Genomic DNA, 19,429 nt, shown 5'->3' on the forward strand with positions numbered 1-19,429 from the left:
TCTCTATCTGTATCAAACATTTACACAAATCTCTATTCATATCAAACATGTACACACATTCTTTTACAATTGTTTATTTTATAAGCTATAATTGTTTTGACAGTACTTCATTCAATGGGTTACAATAATCCACTGGTTTCAAAACAAAGTGAAAAATATCACAGATGTATACAAAATATCTGATGTCATGGGAACTTAACAGTATGTGTAAAACCAAAGAAGTGAATAAATATATACATTAAATAACACAGAATTTCATACTAACCTTCTCGCTGTACATACACAACTACAATTAAAGTGGAGATTATCATGTAAATACAAAATAATAAATTTTGACAAGTATTAATTATCGTAACTAAATAGTCATCACATACACTACACGATAGACAATGATATACACGCTGCCAATCCTACAGAAATTCATTCAGTGCTAACAGAGTACGTACTACAGAGAAAATGATGACTCCATTAAATAAACTGGAAAGTGTCTTGCTTAATGAGGTGTCAAAATCATTTTTTGTAATCATCCATATTCATGTACTTATTGAAACTTTTGTAATAATACAGAAATAACTATATGTATTATTTTGAGCATTTTAAATTAAATAAATGCATCACTTAATTAGGAGGACGCTGAGTTACATGACCCGCCATCATATGTTTGCATGATTTAGGAAGTAAATGTGCCATATTACACGTTTTTTTCAAGGATTTGCCTAAATTTATATACATATTTGGGACTATAATATATCACACATTTATTTCTGAATTTCAAGAGTATTTTTATCTTAATTAACCTAAAATTTCTGCTACATGTAACTTGGTAAATCCCAGAATTAAATTTTGTTCAATTTGTAAAATTATAAATAAGTTCATTCACATTCTATTTATAATTATTACATGTTCAATCCTACATATAAGTATATCTTAAATGCAACACTGACAGGATTCGATGTATCTAACCTATATTTTGGCATCAATATTTCCTTTCTGAAAGTAATTGAGTTAATTGGTGTGTTATTTTAATTTTAAAGAATTAAACATTATATCAAATACTGAACACTGGTGTTACATTGTGATACAACATGATTTGTAAAAAAAAAATCCCCTCCATTTAAAAAATTTGATACTTTTACAACCCAGCAAAGCTGTTCTTGTTTGAAGTATTTCACAACCATCAAAAAATAAAATTACAATGGCAGTTTATAAAAAAAAACTCAAAGTCATGATGTTGAGTAATATAACCAAAAAAAAAAAATTATAAATATGCTGAAGTCCTTTCACCTTTTAGCTTGTATAAATTATGTCAGTTAAACATTATGTGATTAACTGCAAAAAACCAAGAGACACCTGTAAACAAAGGGGTTGTCAGCAGATTTGGAAAATAATGATATCTCCATCAAAACTTTACCAAACAAATGGTATAGCATTGTAAATATGTTATGCCATCAAAATGCCCTCAGTTAACTTAAAGCTAAATTGTAGTAAAATCTGCTGCAGTTATATTTTGCCACAGTGGCAAACATCACAATGTACCCTACATCTGTATGCATATAATGTAAAGGTCCTGTAGACAATATTTTTTTCAAAAATCATATTTCAGGATGTGAATTGCCACAACTTTATACATTTATAAATACATCTCTTCATCCCATCACAAAAATTGAACTGTTTGATATTCACAGGTACATGGGATGTATAATCTAAACATGACTTAAATAACAACTTGGTGCCTAAATGGTCTTACAAAGTAACAAATATTTTCATGCAATAACACACATGTAGGAAATTAACAGTTTAAAATACCTTGCATGACTCAATCTTATAAACAAGAGATACAGATACATGCCTTATAAAGACCTTCACTTATCTCTCTCTTAATCTCTTTTCTATACTCTATACACATGTGAACATTTAAAATAATCTTACAAATGGTACACTAATATCAACATTTTGTTAGGTTTGTCAGTAGTAATGATGCATATGTGTGTGTATATGCCATGATGTAAATAATACAGTAAAATACCCTTATAGCGAACACCTTATAATGAATTTATAGCAAAGTGACTTTCCTTCTCCGTGGTTATATAAAATGTATCGTGAACTTAATAGATAAAACAAATTATGTTTTTAATGAAGCGAAATTGTCCATTCAATATTGGCACTTTGCTATAAGCATACTTTACTGTAATATATTCTGATCAAATACAAATATTTAAAAATTAAAATGCAAATAATAAATATGATAACAAAGAATTCCCAGCTTATTCTCAAAAACTAAATACAGCCATTTTGAAAGTTAGAAAATAAATATAATATTGCAATGTAAAGTGAACACATAATTCTGTATAATTTTACACAATTAATCTACGTATCGTACACATTTTAACCTTCCATACCTATCACCATGTCAACAGTACAAATTGCTCGAGGATTTCTCTGTTCGGGTGGTGTGAGGTGTTTGCTATGTATTAAACACAGGAAGGTTATACAAGTTATATCCACCAACTCCATTTATTGCTAGAATGATGTACACCACATGGTAAACTGGAAAGAATTATAGAGATGTCTAATCATAAATCTGTTACAGACTGCTGAGATGATTATTTGTATACAGAGCAGTTCAAATGTGATGTTCTCAATACTTAGTCATAATCGATGAAATACTATGTTTCTATGCAAAATCAATTATTATATACATTTATTGTTAATCCAACAAATTGAAGCCAGACACAAAAATACACTGAAGGCCCATGGGTCACAATGCTTACCTGAGTAACTATGGCCCATCCATACTTATCAGCAGATTTTCCTCAATATATTCCTATGTAAGATAATATATATCGTAGCCCCACCCTACCCCCAGGTGTCATAATTTGAACAAACTTGAATCTGAGGATGCTTCCATATATATGACTTATCATGGCTTTGCTGTTCTGAAGAAGACTTAAAAAGATTTTTCCTACATATTCTTATGTAAAACTTTTAAAGGGGCATTGTGGCCCCATACTACCCCTGGGGGTCATGATTTGAATAAATTAGATTCTACACTACCTGGATATACTTCAGTATAAATATCACTAATTATGGCTTTGTTTTTCTTAAAAGAATTTTAAAGATTTTCCCCATGTATTCCTATGAAAAACTTTGATCGCCCATAGTGGCCCCACCCTACCCTCTGGGGTCATGATTTGAACAAACTTGAATCTACACTACCTCAGGATGCTTCCATATAAATTAATGACTAATCATGACTTTGCTGTTCTTGAGAAGAAAAATTTTAAAGATTTTTCCTCTGTATGCCTAATGTGAAACTTTGTCACCCATAGTGGCCCAATTCTACCCCAAGGGGTCATGATTTGAACAAACCTGAATGTACACTACCCCAGAAAGCTTTTGCATAAGTTTCACCTTTTCTGGCCCAGTGGTTCTTGAGAAGAAGATTTTTCAATTACCCCATCCAATTTTTGCTATTTCCTAAATATTTACATATTCAAATGTTTTCTGTCATATGACACTATCGAAAGCAGGGCATATCTATATCCGTATAAAAACGGGTTCCTCACATCATAAATGTTTGATATAATTTCTCAGTGACGTCATAAAGGTTCGATGCACAATCAATAGATCAAACTCGTGCTGTTGAGTTTGAAAAATAAAACATTTCACGTGTTAAAGATTATAATCAGGCAAATATAAAATATGAAGTCACAAATGTAAATTTAAGTAATAAGGTATCATTTTAAAACATGTATCGGGATATAAATATGGATTGGTACGAGATTAAATTTACCATAAAGTCCTTCAGGCTTTATGGAATTTGGTCTTGTGACCAACCCATATTTATATGCCAATAGATGTTTAAAAATGACACCTTATTTCTTAATTATCTTCCCTTTGGAATAGGATTTGGAATAGAATCATTTAAAAAAAAAAAACCTGAATCACCTTTACCCAAGGATACTCTGTGCCAAGTTTGGTTGAAACTGGCCAAGTGGTTCTGGAGAAGAAGATGAAAATGTGAAAAAATTACAACAACAAAGCTGCTGCCGCTGCCTACAGACAATGGACAAATTTTGATCAGAAAAGCTCACTTGAGCCTTCAACTCAGGTGAGCTAGAAAGAATTAGTGTTTGCTTCCTTCAAATGTTCTGTTTACTAATTAACACATCATTATTTTACATGTACTAAAATCTGCTTTATTTAATTAAGCACATACTATATATGAATTGTAAAATGTAGTGACAATACTGAGAGGAAATGAATGAAAGGGAAATCTAACAATATCTGAAAAGGTTTGATGATCAGCTCATGAGTGAATAAAGAATCGTTTTAATTTGTTAATTATAACTCACCTCCTGGAATAAGACAAAGCACTCCTCCGATAAAGAACACTAGGCAGTGAAGACCTACGTACAATAATAATGTGGTTAATAGGAAACAAGTACAGAGTTCAGATTTATTTTTACTAAAGTTTTATTTTTACTGACAGAAAAAAAACCTCTAGTTAATGTAAAAATAATAATAGCTGTATATTGTAAGATGACATGTGAAAGAAAAAGGAAAACATAATTCAAAACATATCGTCTCAAGCCACGGTCCGGAGTCTGCATATTGCTCAATAGCTTGATCACAAAAAGTGTCGCAATCTTGAAAATTTACGCCTCTATGTTGTGACGTCATGTTCAGCCGATGACAATATTTGTTTCCATCGCAATTGAAATCAACAACTGATATCAAGAGTACACAAGGAATGTTTCGTATACTGCGATTGGGTATTGAAAGGCCGGGTCAAAGTTCATTATTCGACTATGCTTTACCTTATATGGTATTGGAATTAGCTATTCCAGCATAAATAAAAACAGACAATACGTTCTTTTCAAACTAATAATCTTTTGTACATTTACAAAGTTTAAAAAATACAATTTTAATTGCTTTCAAAAAAATGTGTTTGCTGCATTTTAAATTAGCAAATTCATAAAAATAACAGGTTTATGATTATCAAATCTTTGCTTTGTTTGGTCACAATCTGTGGAATGTTCTTTGGTATTCTTTTTTATTTTTGGTCACATTTTGTGGAACATTCTTTGGTATTTTTTTTTTTATTTTTTACATATTGATACAACGGTATAAAATGAAGATATCTCACCTCTGTCTGATGAAGCCACTATACCAACACCAACCAAAAACAGAGCTGAAAATAAGATACACAAAATTATTTGACTTCTCAATCCATTCTACCTAGTCAACCAATCTAGAAAAGACCTGAAAATAGGATGCACAAAATTATTAGAGAAGAGAGACAAAATGTTGGGCATTTTGGGAGCTAGCAATAACAGTGCTGAGCTGGTTAAGAAGATCTGAAAAGTTACAGTTTGGGATGTTGCATACTTTTCCAGATTCCATGGAATAAACAATGTACAATTGAATGACTGAACAATGAAATCATTTTATCAAGCCAAACTTACCTGCTCCCACAACAGTCAAAGACACCGCACCACACACTGTTTTATAGTTCTCTTTGATCTTGGGATGTCTCCACCATCTTAAAACAACAACAACAAAAAACCAACATTCCAGTTTTTCTCCTATTCAGTATTTATAAAAATAAATTGTAACATTTTAGTTTTTGAAGTTTCTTTTTTATATCCACAACCAAAACTGCTTGATTTACATCTCATACACCAAATGACTTTGGACTGGAAATTAATTACATGTAAATAGATTTAAAGTTTTTGTTTTTCGGTGCATCTATTAGTATTTTGTGGTGGCACATTTAACCCCATCTCATGCTGCAAACTGTTTGAATTTTGATAAAAACACAAGTTAAAAAAAGATCTTTAATTTGAGACATTGATAATTAGTTAAGCTTATAATTATAGACAGTAAAGTACATTTTGTATTGTGGTAATTAAATTGATCATTTTCTTCAAGTCGACCATTTTAACCTATATCATTGTGGTAATTAATTGATCATTTTCTTCAAGTAGACCATTTTAACCTTTATCATTTCCTCTTGTTTTTTTTTTAATTTTTTTTTTTTAATATGGCTACTGTTTAATGGGCCACAATGCTCACCTTAGTCACACTAAAACATCTGGTAATCTTTTAACCTCTATTGCTGACCTCCAAAAAAAAAAAAAAGAGGTACTGTGAGCAATGAGCACACAAAATGATACCTCCCCCCCCCCCCCAAAAAAATATGAGTATACTGGAAAAGACCATGTTTTACTATGGTAATCCCCAAATATATGTCCGATCAAAACGTGAAATAGGAGGTGTACAATGATACTATGTAATAAAGATTCTGTGAAAGTATATTTTATTCAGCCCCCTCCCCCCTTTTTTTTTTTTTTTTTTTTTTTTACACAACACTGAGGGTACCCATTTCTTATCCGAAAGGCCTCCTATACCACTGAATAAAATTAATGAGGACTTTCTCAGAATCTTTTTTTACATAGTGCCATTGCATGTACACCTCCTATTCTACGTTTTGATCGGACAGATATTTGGGGTTTTCCGTAGCCAAATCTGGATTCTTCCAATCTTTCTATGATACTAGGAGTACCCATCTCTTATCCGCAACTCCTTCTATACCACTGAATAAAATTTAAAGACACTCACAAAATCTTTATTACATAGTGGCTGTGGGAAACTTCAAATAAATGTTCAACTGAAATGTAAAATAAGAGATGCACAGTGGCAAATATGTACTTTGCCATTATACTCCTATGGGAGTGAGTGGTATCATTTTTTGAGCTCAGTGTTCACAGTATCTACTACTGCATTTGTCCCTCCGGCTCTGGAGAAGGCTGCTTTACATCACAGAAAATTTTAAAACTGTTCAGTTATCATTACCGAAAATTTTAAAACTGATCAGTTATCATTACCAAAAATTATTTTCTTTCATTCCTGAAGGATCATCCGATATCAGCATTGAAAATTCAAAATGAGACACCAGTTGAAGCAGAAGAAGTTTCCTACTGCATCCAGAAATACAGTAAAATTGTATCTGGAGCTGTGTCAGTCCCCAGCATTAAACATACTCTACAAGGACTACAAGTACTCTGCAATAATTGATATACAAATTTTTGTGTTGATGATTATAAGCATTTTATTCCAGTGTTACATTGACTTTAAATGTTTTATTTGAAATAGTGCTGATAATCAATTAAATTCTCAAAAATGATTCTGCTCAAAATCTTCTTTTACCTCCCCCAGGTGAGAAGGGGGCAATAGTATGACCTCGCTAACAAAAGATAAATCAATTTCAGTAACGTTATACATTATCTTAGAAATTAACTAAAAAATATATAATTTTTTGATGGTATTGTTGAAAAAAAATTTTCAGTAATGCAATAGACTGTTTCACAATAACTGCAGTAATGCTCTTTTGCAGGGCAAATTGATCTCGTTTGGTGAAACATTACGTAACAGCAATTATTAAATAAATATCATTAAATTATCTGCCATCAAAAACTTCACCAAACATTGTTAATTTCCCTGCAAAAGAACAGCACTGCAGTTATCATGAAAGGGCTAATATCAATTTTTCAGTAATGCAAAATTGCGCTGGAGTATAGGTATAATAACACAAAGAATGGCAGACAGATGGCACACTTGATCAGAAAAAGTTCTCCAGCTCTGTTCGATTGGTAAATAATGTACCAGTATATATAAAATGCCAGCAGACATGGTTTATGAAATTAAAATTTGAGAAACAAGGTGTTAATTTCTTTCAATACAGGATAATATGAAATTCTAATCTAACCAAGATATCACAATGTTGGTGTTAATTTTCTTCAAAGATCATAGAAATACTCTGATTCCCATAAGATCCTGAACATATGCAAAGAGGAACTATGAATATTTTCTCTTTACCATTGTATATGTAAATTTTGGGTGCAACTCTGCATTTGAACAAGTATATTAGTGGCATGCTACCAAACATCTGTTAATTCATGAAATCCGTGCATTAATTGTCTGACTACATGTATTACATTCTGTCAAAATTGAACATGTACTTATTTCTGTGGAATTCTTATTTTATTGCCTTAAAATGGTAATCCTTTCTGCTGTAATTTATGAATACTGCCAAAATTTCATTAATCTATAGAAATATATAGTAAAACACAGGGATGAACACTTTTCATTTGTTATAAATGTTATTCATTATATCTGATACCTTCATAATACATGTACATTTTAAAACTAAAGAAAATGAATTAAAATCACTTTGCTGTAAACTTAATTTCATAATAAATATGTATGCTGAAACCATATTTTACTGTGCTAATATAAATAGTATTTTTTTATTGTGCCAAACAATTCCTCTTTTAAATTTGGAAAACACTAAAAAATAAGAACACGTCCAATGATTAAGCTCAGTGGAAGCCTCTGTGATAGTTATACCGTGGTTCCTTGGCAGAATTGGAGGATACAACAGTCTCCCCTGACCAGCCACTGGGATCAGAGATAACAGGTGCCCCCACCAGTGGATGGCTGGAAATATAACCGTGTTAGTAAAAGTGAAAACGTCCTCCACCAAACATGCATAAATAAAAGCACAACTGATAAAATGTTTGCAAGAGAAAATGCATGGAACTCTTGTAAAAATTCAAACTAATACTAGCATTAAGGTTCATTATATTCCTCTTTCCAAATGTATATATCAAATTCTGCTTCAGCATTTATTATTTTCTGAAAGGAATCTGACATACATGTATATACATTATACAAAAAGCATACAATTTCAGCATATCATGCTGCACAAAATTTGACAGAAATGAACTTTCTAACTTGACAATTTTTTAAAAGAATAATAGTCATATATCTCAGTGAGAGTTATGTCTCTTATCAGAGGGTCAGTGAACCTTAAACATCATTCTAAACTACTAGTGTATATACTTGTAACTTAAGTTGCATCCACTGCTAATTGTTACAAGTTAATTTTCTGAATCAAATTGTTCATAACTATGTTTTCTGAAAGATATATTAGTAGATTTTTTTGTTAGCTCCATCTACCTGTTGCACCTGTGCATTTGTCTATAGTGTTAGATATCTTCCTATGTTTAATGGATATCAAAACAATTCTTTTAGGATATGATTATTTAAGGCATATTATGCAGATTTGCAATAAGTTTTTAGAAATTTAATTTCAACCCCAGAGATCCCCATGGGCACAAAATAAAATCATTTAATTCTTATACATGTATAATTCTATTGCTTCTCATTGCAAAGAGCAAGGTTCACTTTAGCCATACAATGGCCCTGTCCATATACAAATTAACTGACCAAGTCCAAAAGTTCTATTTCAAACATCAATATAAAGTAGACACTTAATTAATACTTTCATTTCCTATAAAAAGTTTCCTCTGAGAGTCAATGTATTAAAAGACAGGCTTTGTGAAATTGCAATGTTATTGAATTTTTAAGAAAACTGGTGTAATTTGAGCACCTTCAACAAAGAATACAAATATGAGACACCCCCATGATCCAAAAAATAAAACATGGGTTATAATCTTCTGAAACAATATTTTCGTAAAACAATTAAACATTTTAGATCAGAGTTTGGGGTCTATGCAAAATATTGAAAAAAGGCTTAAATTTTTGCCAATTTTTGAAGAAATTTTGATGATTTGAGGATAATGACGCAATTCATGACATCATAATGCATGAACTAGTGAGAAAATTATGTCATTTTTAATAGATATGCAGTCACCAAGGCTCCAAGCAAAATTTAATGTATTTTCAACTAAAACTGAGTGCTTTAAATTTTTCAGAAATGCACAGGATCATAAAAGGCCCTAAGTGAACCTTGTTCTTTCTACATTTTGTAGTTTCAGAATTTAACTACATGTTGTACACTTGTTTTCAAAGACATAATAGACATATAAAAGTAAAGGTAATCTCTATTTTCAAGGCAAGTGAACAGATAGTGGTTTTAAGAATATTCCATATTTTTCCTGACTTAATTCATAATTCATGTCCTCAGTGAAAAAACCCAGCATATCTTCTGTTTCAGTAGCTATAAGTAACCAGACTTGCATTATGAGGTATAATACCAACATTCATTAGGTAAATTCCTACCACAAGTATCATGATTTTTATGTGCCTTGTGAACTAGATGTATAATTTTCAAGATGTGGTTACTTATGAATTAAATTTACTTACTATCAAATCATGTTGAAGATTATAGAACAGCTCAATTCCCAAGCAAATATAAGTTCAAAATAGACCAAACTGGAACTTACATCACATACAATAATGTAAGTGAAATAAATTTCTGGTCAAGAGATGTTCAAGTCAATTCTTTTATTTGGATTTCCCTGAAAGTCATCGTGAGATAAACAATTAATATCAAACAGACAAGTTTTTATTCAAACTATACAGATTACTTACATTTTGTTGCTTGATTTCAAATTTATTTCCATAGAGTGATATTCAAAGAATGACATTTCAAGACTCAGAATTTCAGTGAAAAGAGTCCTCCATGCTTTAAATAGCTAATAAACTCTATAATGTCAATGTTAAGATGTTAATCCCTCCACAGCCAGTCTTTATACATCCACACTAACTACATGTACAATATGACATAAGTTCTCAGAGCCCTATATCTACTCCCAATAGACCATCACTACCTTCTTCATCCTCTGGCTTTGGAACCCACGCTCCATCATTATTGGGTGATAATAAAAACAAACTCTCATTACGTTCAATCAGTGCTTTGTATTACTTTCCTCGCCACAATAGCCTGAGGCTAGTTTACAGCGTATTATCCCTTTCAGAGTAATTTGTCTCCGTTAGTTTATGTCTGCTCTCTATCAGTGTGTGTTTTATGAACTCATTTCTGTATCCAATAATGCACATCCTATCTGTCTTTTTCAGGCAATAATGTACTTTGCATTATGTCAGATATAGGTAGCAGTAGCTAAATTTTATCTTAATGAGAATAATTAGGTTGTTTGAAAGTTTGATTAGAATGCATCCTTTAAATTACCGTATAAGCAGAAACATAACAAAATGGTAAACTCTTTGTCACATAAGTTAATAAATCTTTCTATCTTAATAATTTTAATTTGAACCATGCACCTGACATATGTGTGCTATATTTGTGATGGAAATATATAATTTCATGCATTTCCACCTGCAAAACTAAACCAGTACCTGGCAGTTACTTAGCTAAGCTATAAATAGTTTTTCTGCTTAGTAGTATACAAATGCAGCCTTCATTAAGTCCCATCACCCGCTTTTGGCTTTCTAGACTCCATTTACCAGAAGACATAGATGAAATCTAAATTTTGGCATTTTATCATTATGTTGTGACTTACCTTTGCTTTTGGCTGCTTCCCATCAGCTGTTGCTCACTGTAGCCCTGGCCATCATACTAAAAATGAGAAATTATATCACTGTAGTCATGGCCATCATACTAATTAAAACAACAATTATATCACTGTAGCCCTGACCATCATACTATAACAGACTTATACCACTATAGCCCTGGTCATCATACTATATAACAGAAATTATATCACTGTAGCCCTGACCATCATACTATATAACAGAAATTATATCACTGTAGCCCTGACCATCATACTATATAACAGAAATTATACCACTGTAGCCCTGACCATCATACTATATAACAGAAATTATATAATTGTTGTCCTGACCATCATACATGTACTATATAATAGAAATTATACCACTGTAGCCCTGACCATCATACTATATAACAGAAATTATATCACTATAGCCCTGGTCATCATACTATATAACAGAAATTATATCACTGTAGCCCTGACCATCATACTAAATAACAGAAATTATATCACTGTAGCCCTGACCATCATACTATATAACAGAAATTATACCACTGTAGCCCTGGTCATCATACTATATAACAGAAATTATACCACTGTAGCCCTGACCATCATACTATATAACAGAAATTATACCACTGTAGCCCTGACCATCATACTATATAACAGAAATTATATCACTGTAGCCCTGACCATCATACTATATAACAGAAATTATATCACTGTAGCCCTGACCATCATACTATATAACAGAAATTATACCACTGTAGCCCTGACCATCATACTATATAACAGAAATTATACCACTGTAGCCCTGACCATCATACTGAATAACAGAAATTATATCACTGTAGCCCTGACCATCATACTATATAACAGAAATTATACCACTGTAGCCCTGACCATCATAACAGAAATTATATCACTGTAGCCCTGACCATCATACTATATAACAGAAATTATATCACTGTAGCCCTGACCATCATACTATAACAGAAATTATATCACTGTACTCCTGGTCATCATACTATATAACAGAAATTATATCACTGTAGCCCTGACCATCACACGATATAACAGAAATTATACCACTGTAGCCCTGACCATCATACTATGTAACAGAAATTATATAATTGTTGTCCTGACCATCATACTATATAATAGAAATTATACCACTGTAGCCCTGACCATCATACTATATAAAAGAAATTATACCACTGTAGTCCTGACCATCATACTATAACAGAAATTATATCACTGTACTCCTGGTCATCATACTATATAAAAGAAATTATATCACTGTAGTTCTGACCATCATACTATACCACTGTAGCCCTGACCATCATACTATAACAGAAATTATATCACTGTAGTCCTGACCATCATACTATAACAAAAATTATACCACTGTAGCCCTGACCATCATACTTTATAACAGAAATTATACCACTGTAGCCCTGACCATCATACTATATAACAGAAATTATACCACTGTAGTCCTGACCATCATACTATAACAGAAATTATACCACTGTAGTTCTGACCATCATACTATAACAAAAATTATACCACTGTAGCCCTGACCATCATACTATATAATAGAAATTATACCACTGTAGCCCTGACCATCATACTATGCAACAGAAATTATACCACTGTAGCCCTGGCCATCATACTATATAACAGAAATTATACCACTGTAGCCCTGACCATCATACTATAACAGAAATTATACCACTTTAGCCCTGACCATCATACTATAAGAGAAATCATACTATATAACAGAAATTATACCACTGTAGCCCTGACCAAGACCCCAGCTAGCTGCAGAACTGTGGCTCTCATGTTGAGAAAATTCAGATAGATTAACCAGAGATCTGGCAAGACCCCAACTAGCTGCAGAACTGTAGCTCTCTGGTTGAAAAAAAAAATTGGACAGACAAACCCAGAGATCTAGCTCTATACTCTATATAACAGCTCTATATGGCCTTAGATTATCAATTTTAAAAAATCATATGCCAATTCTATGTTGGGGTCTTGCTAGGATAACGCTCCCAGGTTTTTGGTGAATTTCTTTTTTATACCATATCCACTATTATTTTATCTTCAGATCTGTTATAGATGATACATATGATATTTGAGCCCCCTATCCCCCCTCCCAAAAAATTTATCTGAGACTTCTCAGCATTTGCTCTCTGACCAATGTATACTTAAGCACAACCAGAACACCAATGTCAAATGCAAAATTTTAATACTGACAATCCAAAATAAACTTATTTATTGACTGTCTATTTTGCTAGTTATGTACATGCATGCGAGAAGAGCCTCATCTCTGGACAGAGATTGCTGTGGCTGAGGAGAATCACTCTTTATTGTTTTACTTTTAAATAATTTGTTTTGTATATATATGTATATGTTTTGTATATTTAAGAAATGAATTAAATTTTTGAAGATTCATGAGGACATGAACTACGACGCTTCACGACGGCATATTTCATGAAGCGCGTTAGCGCTTCATGACAAATCTGCCGGCGTGAAGCGTTGTAGTTCATGTACCTCATGAATTTTCAAAAATCTAAATTCATTTCTTATATTTACATTATTTTTCTGATGAGTCACCATAAATTACACTATTCATCTATCATTTTTTAAGCAAAACCGTTTGCACTATAGTTTTGATGTCGAGTGCGGTATTATGACGTAACAATGGAGATATTAATGCTCATCCATGCTAGTTCATGAGAAAATGAACAGTCTTCTAATTTGCAAAGAATCTAAAGGAAAAATATTTGGAAATGTAAATATATACAGTTGAACTTTGGTATCTTGAACACTGATATCTCGAATACCATGGGTATGTCGAAGTGATTTGGATCAAGGTCCCAAGCACTTAATCTTTATGTATTTTACCCTTGATATCTTGAATCTTCAGATTTCTCGAAGTTTTTTCTCAGTCCCATCGAGTTCAAGATAACAAGGTTTGACTGTATATATATTTAAGAAATGAATTTAATTTTTGAAGATTCATTAGGACATGAACTACGACGCTTCACGACGGCATATTTCATGAAGCGCGTTAGCGCTTCATGATAAATATGCCGGTGTGAAGCGTTGTAGTTCATGTACCTCATGAATCTTCAAAAATTAAATTTATTTCTTATATTTACATTATTTTTCTGATGAGTTACCACAAATCTGACCATTCAACTGTCATTTTTAAAGCAAAACAGTTTGCACTATAGTTTTGACGTCAAGTACGGTATTATGACGTAACAATGGAGATATTCATGCTTATCCATGGTAGTTCATGAGAAAATGCGATCAGTATCTTGAACACTGATACCTTGAATACCATGGATATGTCAAAGTCATTTTGAAGTCCCAACTACTTATTCCTTAAGTATTTTACCCTTGATATCTCAAATCCCCTGTAATCTCAAAGTATTTTCTCGGTCCCTTCGAGTTAGAGATAATGAGGTTTGACTGTATATAAATACAGTAAAACTTGGTTATAACGAAGTCACTGGGACCTGTGAAATTACTTCGCTATATCCGTAATTCGTTATATCCGTATAAGAAATTCATTAAATTCATATAGCTGGGGATCCAAGAAAAATTCGCTATATCAGTGAATTTGTTATATCCCTGTTCGTACTAAACAAGTTTTACTGTATATGAATATTTAAAAAATTCCAATGTTTAACTAAGGCTAACGGACCAGGCAAAATTAATTTGATGTTGGAGTGAGGTTGTTGAGACGTTGGACATCTAATATGATATTTTTTACAGACAGTTTTTATTCATCAGCATAGGAGAAAGAAACAATATCCAATCTGCATTCAAGGTGTTCCACGGTTATAGAAATATAATGATTGAGTTAAACCTGCAGTGCTAGTAAAGGAAATTAACATCAAACTTTTGTCATCTTCATCACAAACATGGAATCCAGCAAAAGATATATCATAATGCAATATAAAATGTACAATAGTACATTTATAAAACAGCATATACTTTAGTATCAGCTAATAAATTTAAATACACAGATCGAAATTTTCAAGACCAATCTAGCTTAATTTTTGCTTCTTGGAATATTTAGCTTTGTTATTTTAAGCTATGTAAATCAATGACCTATTATCCTTTTAGATATCTCAAGCCCCTCTAGGGCTTAAGTAAAGTTAATATTTCTAATACAAACACAGCATTTATAAGGTTTATTTACCTGGCACTCTGTCAAAGGTATTTCATCGGACGTTGAGCTTATTTTTTCCCGGATTTTAGGAGTTTTAATTGGCGTTTGTTTTGTTGAACCATAAACTCGAATCTTCTCGTCTTCATCTGATTCAAATGCATCCTCAATGTTAAAATTATCTTTATTCATCTTGACGTGCATTGATTATTGACATCTCCAACCATATTTGTCCCTTAAATCATTTAAAATAAATTATGTCCAGAAAGAATGGACAGACATATTTATAATATGTACAAAATAGATCATAAAAATAATTATACAAATAATTAGACACTTTAGAGTCATATTTGAAATCATCAGGATATATATTTAATTATGCGTAAAAAAATATATGATATAAGCGACAATTTAATAACTTGCCGGGTTCACTTCACCTCAACGAGAATGCCTAACTTTGTTGTGTACACTAACTTGTCAAAAGACAAAATTCCAGAGGATTTCCTTCAAAAGGCCTGTGCTTTTATTTCAAAAGAATTGGGAAAAGCAGAACATGTATGTTGCCATGTTGTCATTCTTCATTATATACGCTCGACCTGTGCTGTTTGCATATCATGCACACAGGTACTTGGGTCTTGGTTTATAAATATGTATGTACCTTATTGATATGTAAAAAAAAGTACTTTTTTTTACATATCAATAAGGTACATACATATTTATAAACCAAGACCCAAGTACCTGTGATCATATGAGGCACCGTTTTAATATTTTTAAGGTATTTTCTGATATCAAAAAATGATTTTTTGATATCAGAAATTCGAATTTTTATATATGTTACAAAATGAGGGTTACAAGTTTCGGTGTTTATGATGTAAAGAGAACTTACTGAATGCATATAGTGTTAATTACTCTATTCATTTCTACTGTCATTTCCTACGAATCTATTGTCATTACAACTCAAGGGGGCTTCAAGACTTATTTGGAATTCGGACATTTCAAACTTATCAGCATTGTAAATGCATGTATCAGTTTATGTATATTCATTTATTTCTCTGCATTTATCTATACAAAAATTTTATTTAAAAAAAACACAAGGCTTTAGGCTAGATAATCAACTATGAAGTGATAACACTAAGCACAGTAAACAGAACATACAATGTTGCAGCGGGATCGGTATTCAGGATGACACTAATACGAGTAAACTAACCATTGATACGGAATAAGGGAGCATTCATTAATGTAAGTTCTATTTATTTCACTCATATTTTCTGATATCAAAAAACCGATTTTTTGATATAAAAAATTCGAAAGCATTTTTTGATATCAGAAAATGATTTTTTGATATCAAGAATTCGATTTTCTGATATCAGAAAATCTACATTAATTTCTGATATCAAAAATTTGATTTCCTGATATCAGAAAATCATTTTTTGATATCAAAAAATCGAATTTTTGATATCAGAAAATCATTTTCTGATATCAAAAATTCAAATTCTTGATATCAAGAATTATTTTTTGATATCAAAAATTATTTTTTGATATCAAGAATTCGAATTATTGATATCAAGAATTCTTTTTTTGATATCAAAAAATACCTCAAAAATATAGAAATGGCGCCTCATAATATCATGCATACAGTTCGGCACAATCTCTTGATTTAGCTATATAGCTGGAATTAGCTATATAGCTCTATTAAGCTATTCAGAATAACTTGATTTAGCTATTGTACTACACTCTTTTCTTAAATGTGTTTTTTAGCATGTACAAAAACAGGCACTTGGGGGCTGGAACCCCCCCCTTTCCATTTTTTTTTAAAATCATGGGTCGACACACCTTTTTCCTATTTTTGTACTCTAATATGCACTACCTGATATCGATAATGTAACCCTTTTGTCTCAATAAGCTGTTTTTAAAAATATTGTTTACGGCTGATACATCAGTCGAAAACGATATGTATACATGAAACCTGTTTAATTGGACATGCACTGTGTCGGAATAGACAGGATTGATGTCAGATTGCACAGTGTAAAAACACATGGAAAATAGTAAAATGGGAACAAATTTTAACTTCAGAATTCACAGTGTGATGGATTGCACAGATGTCGGATTAGACAATTTTCACTGTATTTAAAAACATCTTATTGAGACAAAAGGGTTACATTATCAATGGTGATCAATACTCTCACTTGCACACGTGTGCATTGTATGCCTAGTTTTTCAGCATGTTCACCCTAGGGAGAACGTAGCCAGAGTTTGTCAAGACTTTCTCACAAACCTTCACATTTACCAAATCAACTGGCCTAAGTAAATTTTATCATTTTCTCTTTTCGAAAACTTGTGGGACTAACTGGACGGTATGGTTTGATGGCGTCAGAATGTCCCAGCTACTCTTGACCAACTAAGGGCTGCCTGTCAGAAGGGTTGAACAATATGCTTATGAGAAAGATAAATGCACAGATGAACTCCATGCAGGGGAGAATCAAGCTGTGACACATGTGCGAGGCAGATAATAACAATTTTTATTTTCACTTTGGGGGGGGGGTACCATCAGTCCATCATATGAATTTCAATAACTCATGAATTATCAGTCAAAGGGAAGAAGTTTTAAATATATTTTTCATTTTTCTGTTGATTTCTGTGGTGAAATCACAAGTTTTACCAAAATTATAGTTATCTCTCTTTGTTTTCCCAAAGAAGTAATGTTTTATGAAAATTCATATAAAATCTATATAGACAATATGAAAAAATCATTCAAATGTGTTAACTTTTGAAAATTGACTTGGGGGTAGGCAGGAGAACAAAAATACTATCGTTCGCAGTTCTTTGTCTTTTTATAGTATGTAACTGTGCGAGTAAATGCAGACCAGATGATGAGTGTTGGAATGTCTTCAGATCCATGTGCAAGTGTAGAGTTGAAAAACATTACAGATGGCGCCAAAAATAAAGAACATGCTGTAAACATTACCAACTTTGTGGAAAGTACACTAAACATCCCAAAGGACAGGTAAATGAAAGAGACAGATTTACAATGGTATATGCACTACTAGCTGCAGAACTGTAGCATTTTAGTCTTTGACCAAGACTAAAATATAAAACCATAATGCTACAGTTTTGCAGCAAATGCACTACCATAATTTAAGAGGATGGTACATATTAAATTAATTTGAAATTGTAGCAATACATATAAAGAATTTTCTTTAGTATGTAATTTAAAAGAACCAGCATTGGAATATTAAAAAGTTCTGCAATATAAAGGAGAGGGAATCCTCTTTTGAATCTGTTATACTGAATTTTATATATTTACTTGTATAACTACAGGTTTTTTATCACCTTTACAAATGAGAGGAGAGAGGATGTGGCATTTAATGGAAAAACCTTTGCATGAAGAGTAATTATGAAGAAAATGTTCTCACGTGACCGTCACGAACAATGAAGACAATATTATGAAAGAGGAAAATAATCCGCTCAGTGCAATATTTATATACCATTAATTCAATAAAAATTAACAGTTTCATTTTTTTATTCCTTGTATTTTTATGAAAATAAGTTTGACTTTATGTGTTTCTTTTAAAACCTTTACACATTTTTTTTGGGGGGGGGGGGGGGGGGGCACTGCAATAACCATGGCTATCACTGTGTCCATTTCTTCATAAACAACTTTTGTCCACAAATTATCTCTAAAACTACTTTTAGGTCACCTGAGTCACTCAGATAACCTCTTGCTATCTGTGTTTGTATGTTGTTATTCGTCATGCGTCGTTCATCATGCGCTATTGGTGGAACATTTTCAGCTTCTTCTCTGGAACCACTGAACCAAGTCCCACCAATTTTGACAGATAGCATCTATGGGTGAAAGAAAACAAAATGTAAACTTTATGGTCCCTGCCCCCTGGGGTCTGAGGAATGGGGCAAACCATTAAAA

At 32.1% G+C, this 19,429-nt stretch overlaps 2 protein-coding genes across 3 annotated transcripts; one reads left to right on the forward strand and one right to left on the reverse strand.

Annotated features, from left to right (window-relative positions):
• Positions 1–58: 58 nt before the first annotated feature.
• Positions 59–15,737, reverse strand: LOC133172602 (transmembrane protein 134-like). 2 transcript variants are annotated; one of them, XM_061307530.1, is made up of 7 exons: positions 15,541–15,737; positions 11,331–11,386; positions 8,413–8,502; positions 5,469–5,545; positions 5,150–5,194; positions 4,356–4,409; positions 59–2,547 (listed from the first exon to the last, which is right to left on the reverse strand). In XM_061307530.1, the coding sequence occupies exons 1-7, from the start codon at positions 15,709–15,711 to the stop codon at positions 2,465–2,467; spliced, it is 576 nt and encodes a 191-aa protein (XP_061163514.1). In that variant the 5' UTR covers positions 15,712–15,737; the 3' UTR covers positions 59–2,464. The 2 variants fall into 2 exon arrangements, with proteins under 2 accessions (XP_061163514.1, XP_061163515.1); XM_061307531.1 differs by lacking the exon at positions 8,413–8,502.
• Positions 15,738–15,922: 185 nt separating this feature from the next.
• LOC133205426 (macrophage migration inhibitory factor homolog) lies at positions 15,923–19,021 on the forward strand. Its single transcript, XM_061341245.1, has 3 exons — positions 15,923–16,062; positions 18,345–18,511; positions 18,826–19,021. Exons 1-3 carry the CDS (start codon positions 15,955–15,957, stop codon positions 18,890–18,892), a joined length of 342 nt encoding a protein of 113 aa, XP_061197229.1. The 5' UTR covers positions 15,923–15,954; the 3' UTR covers positions 18,893–19,021.
• Positions 19,022–19,429: the final 408 nt, after the last annotated feature.

This window comes from Saccostrea echinata, unplaced genomic scaffold (assembly GCF_033153115.1).
Source record: "Saccostrea echinata isolate AGI-Se365-2 ecotype Australia unplaced genomic scaffold, CSIRO_AGI_Sech_v1 ptg000054l, whole genome shotgun sequence".
Classification (NCBI taxonomy): domain Eukaryota; kingdom Metazoa; phylum Mollusca; class Bivalvia; order Ostreida; family Ostreidae; genus Saccostrea; species Saccostrea echinata.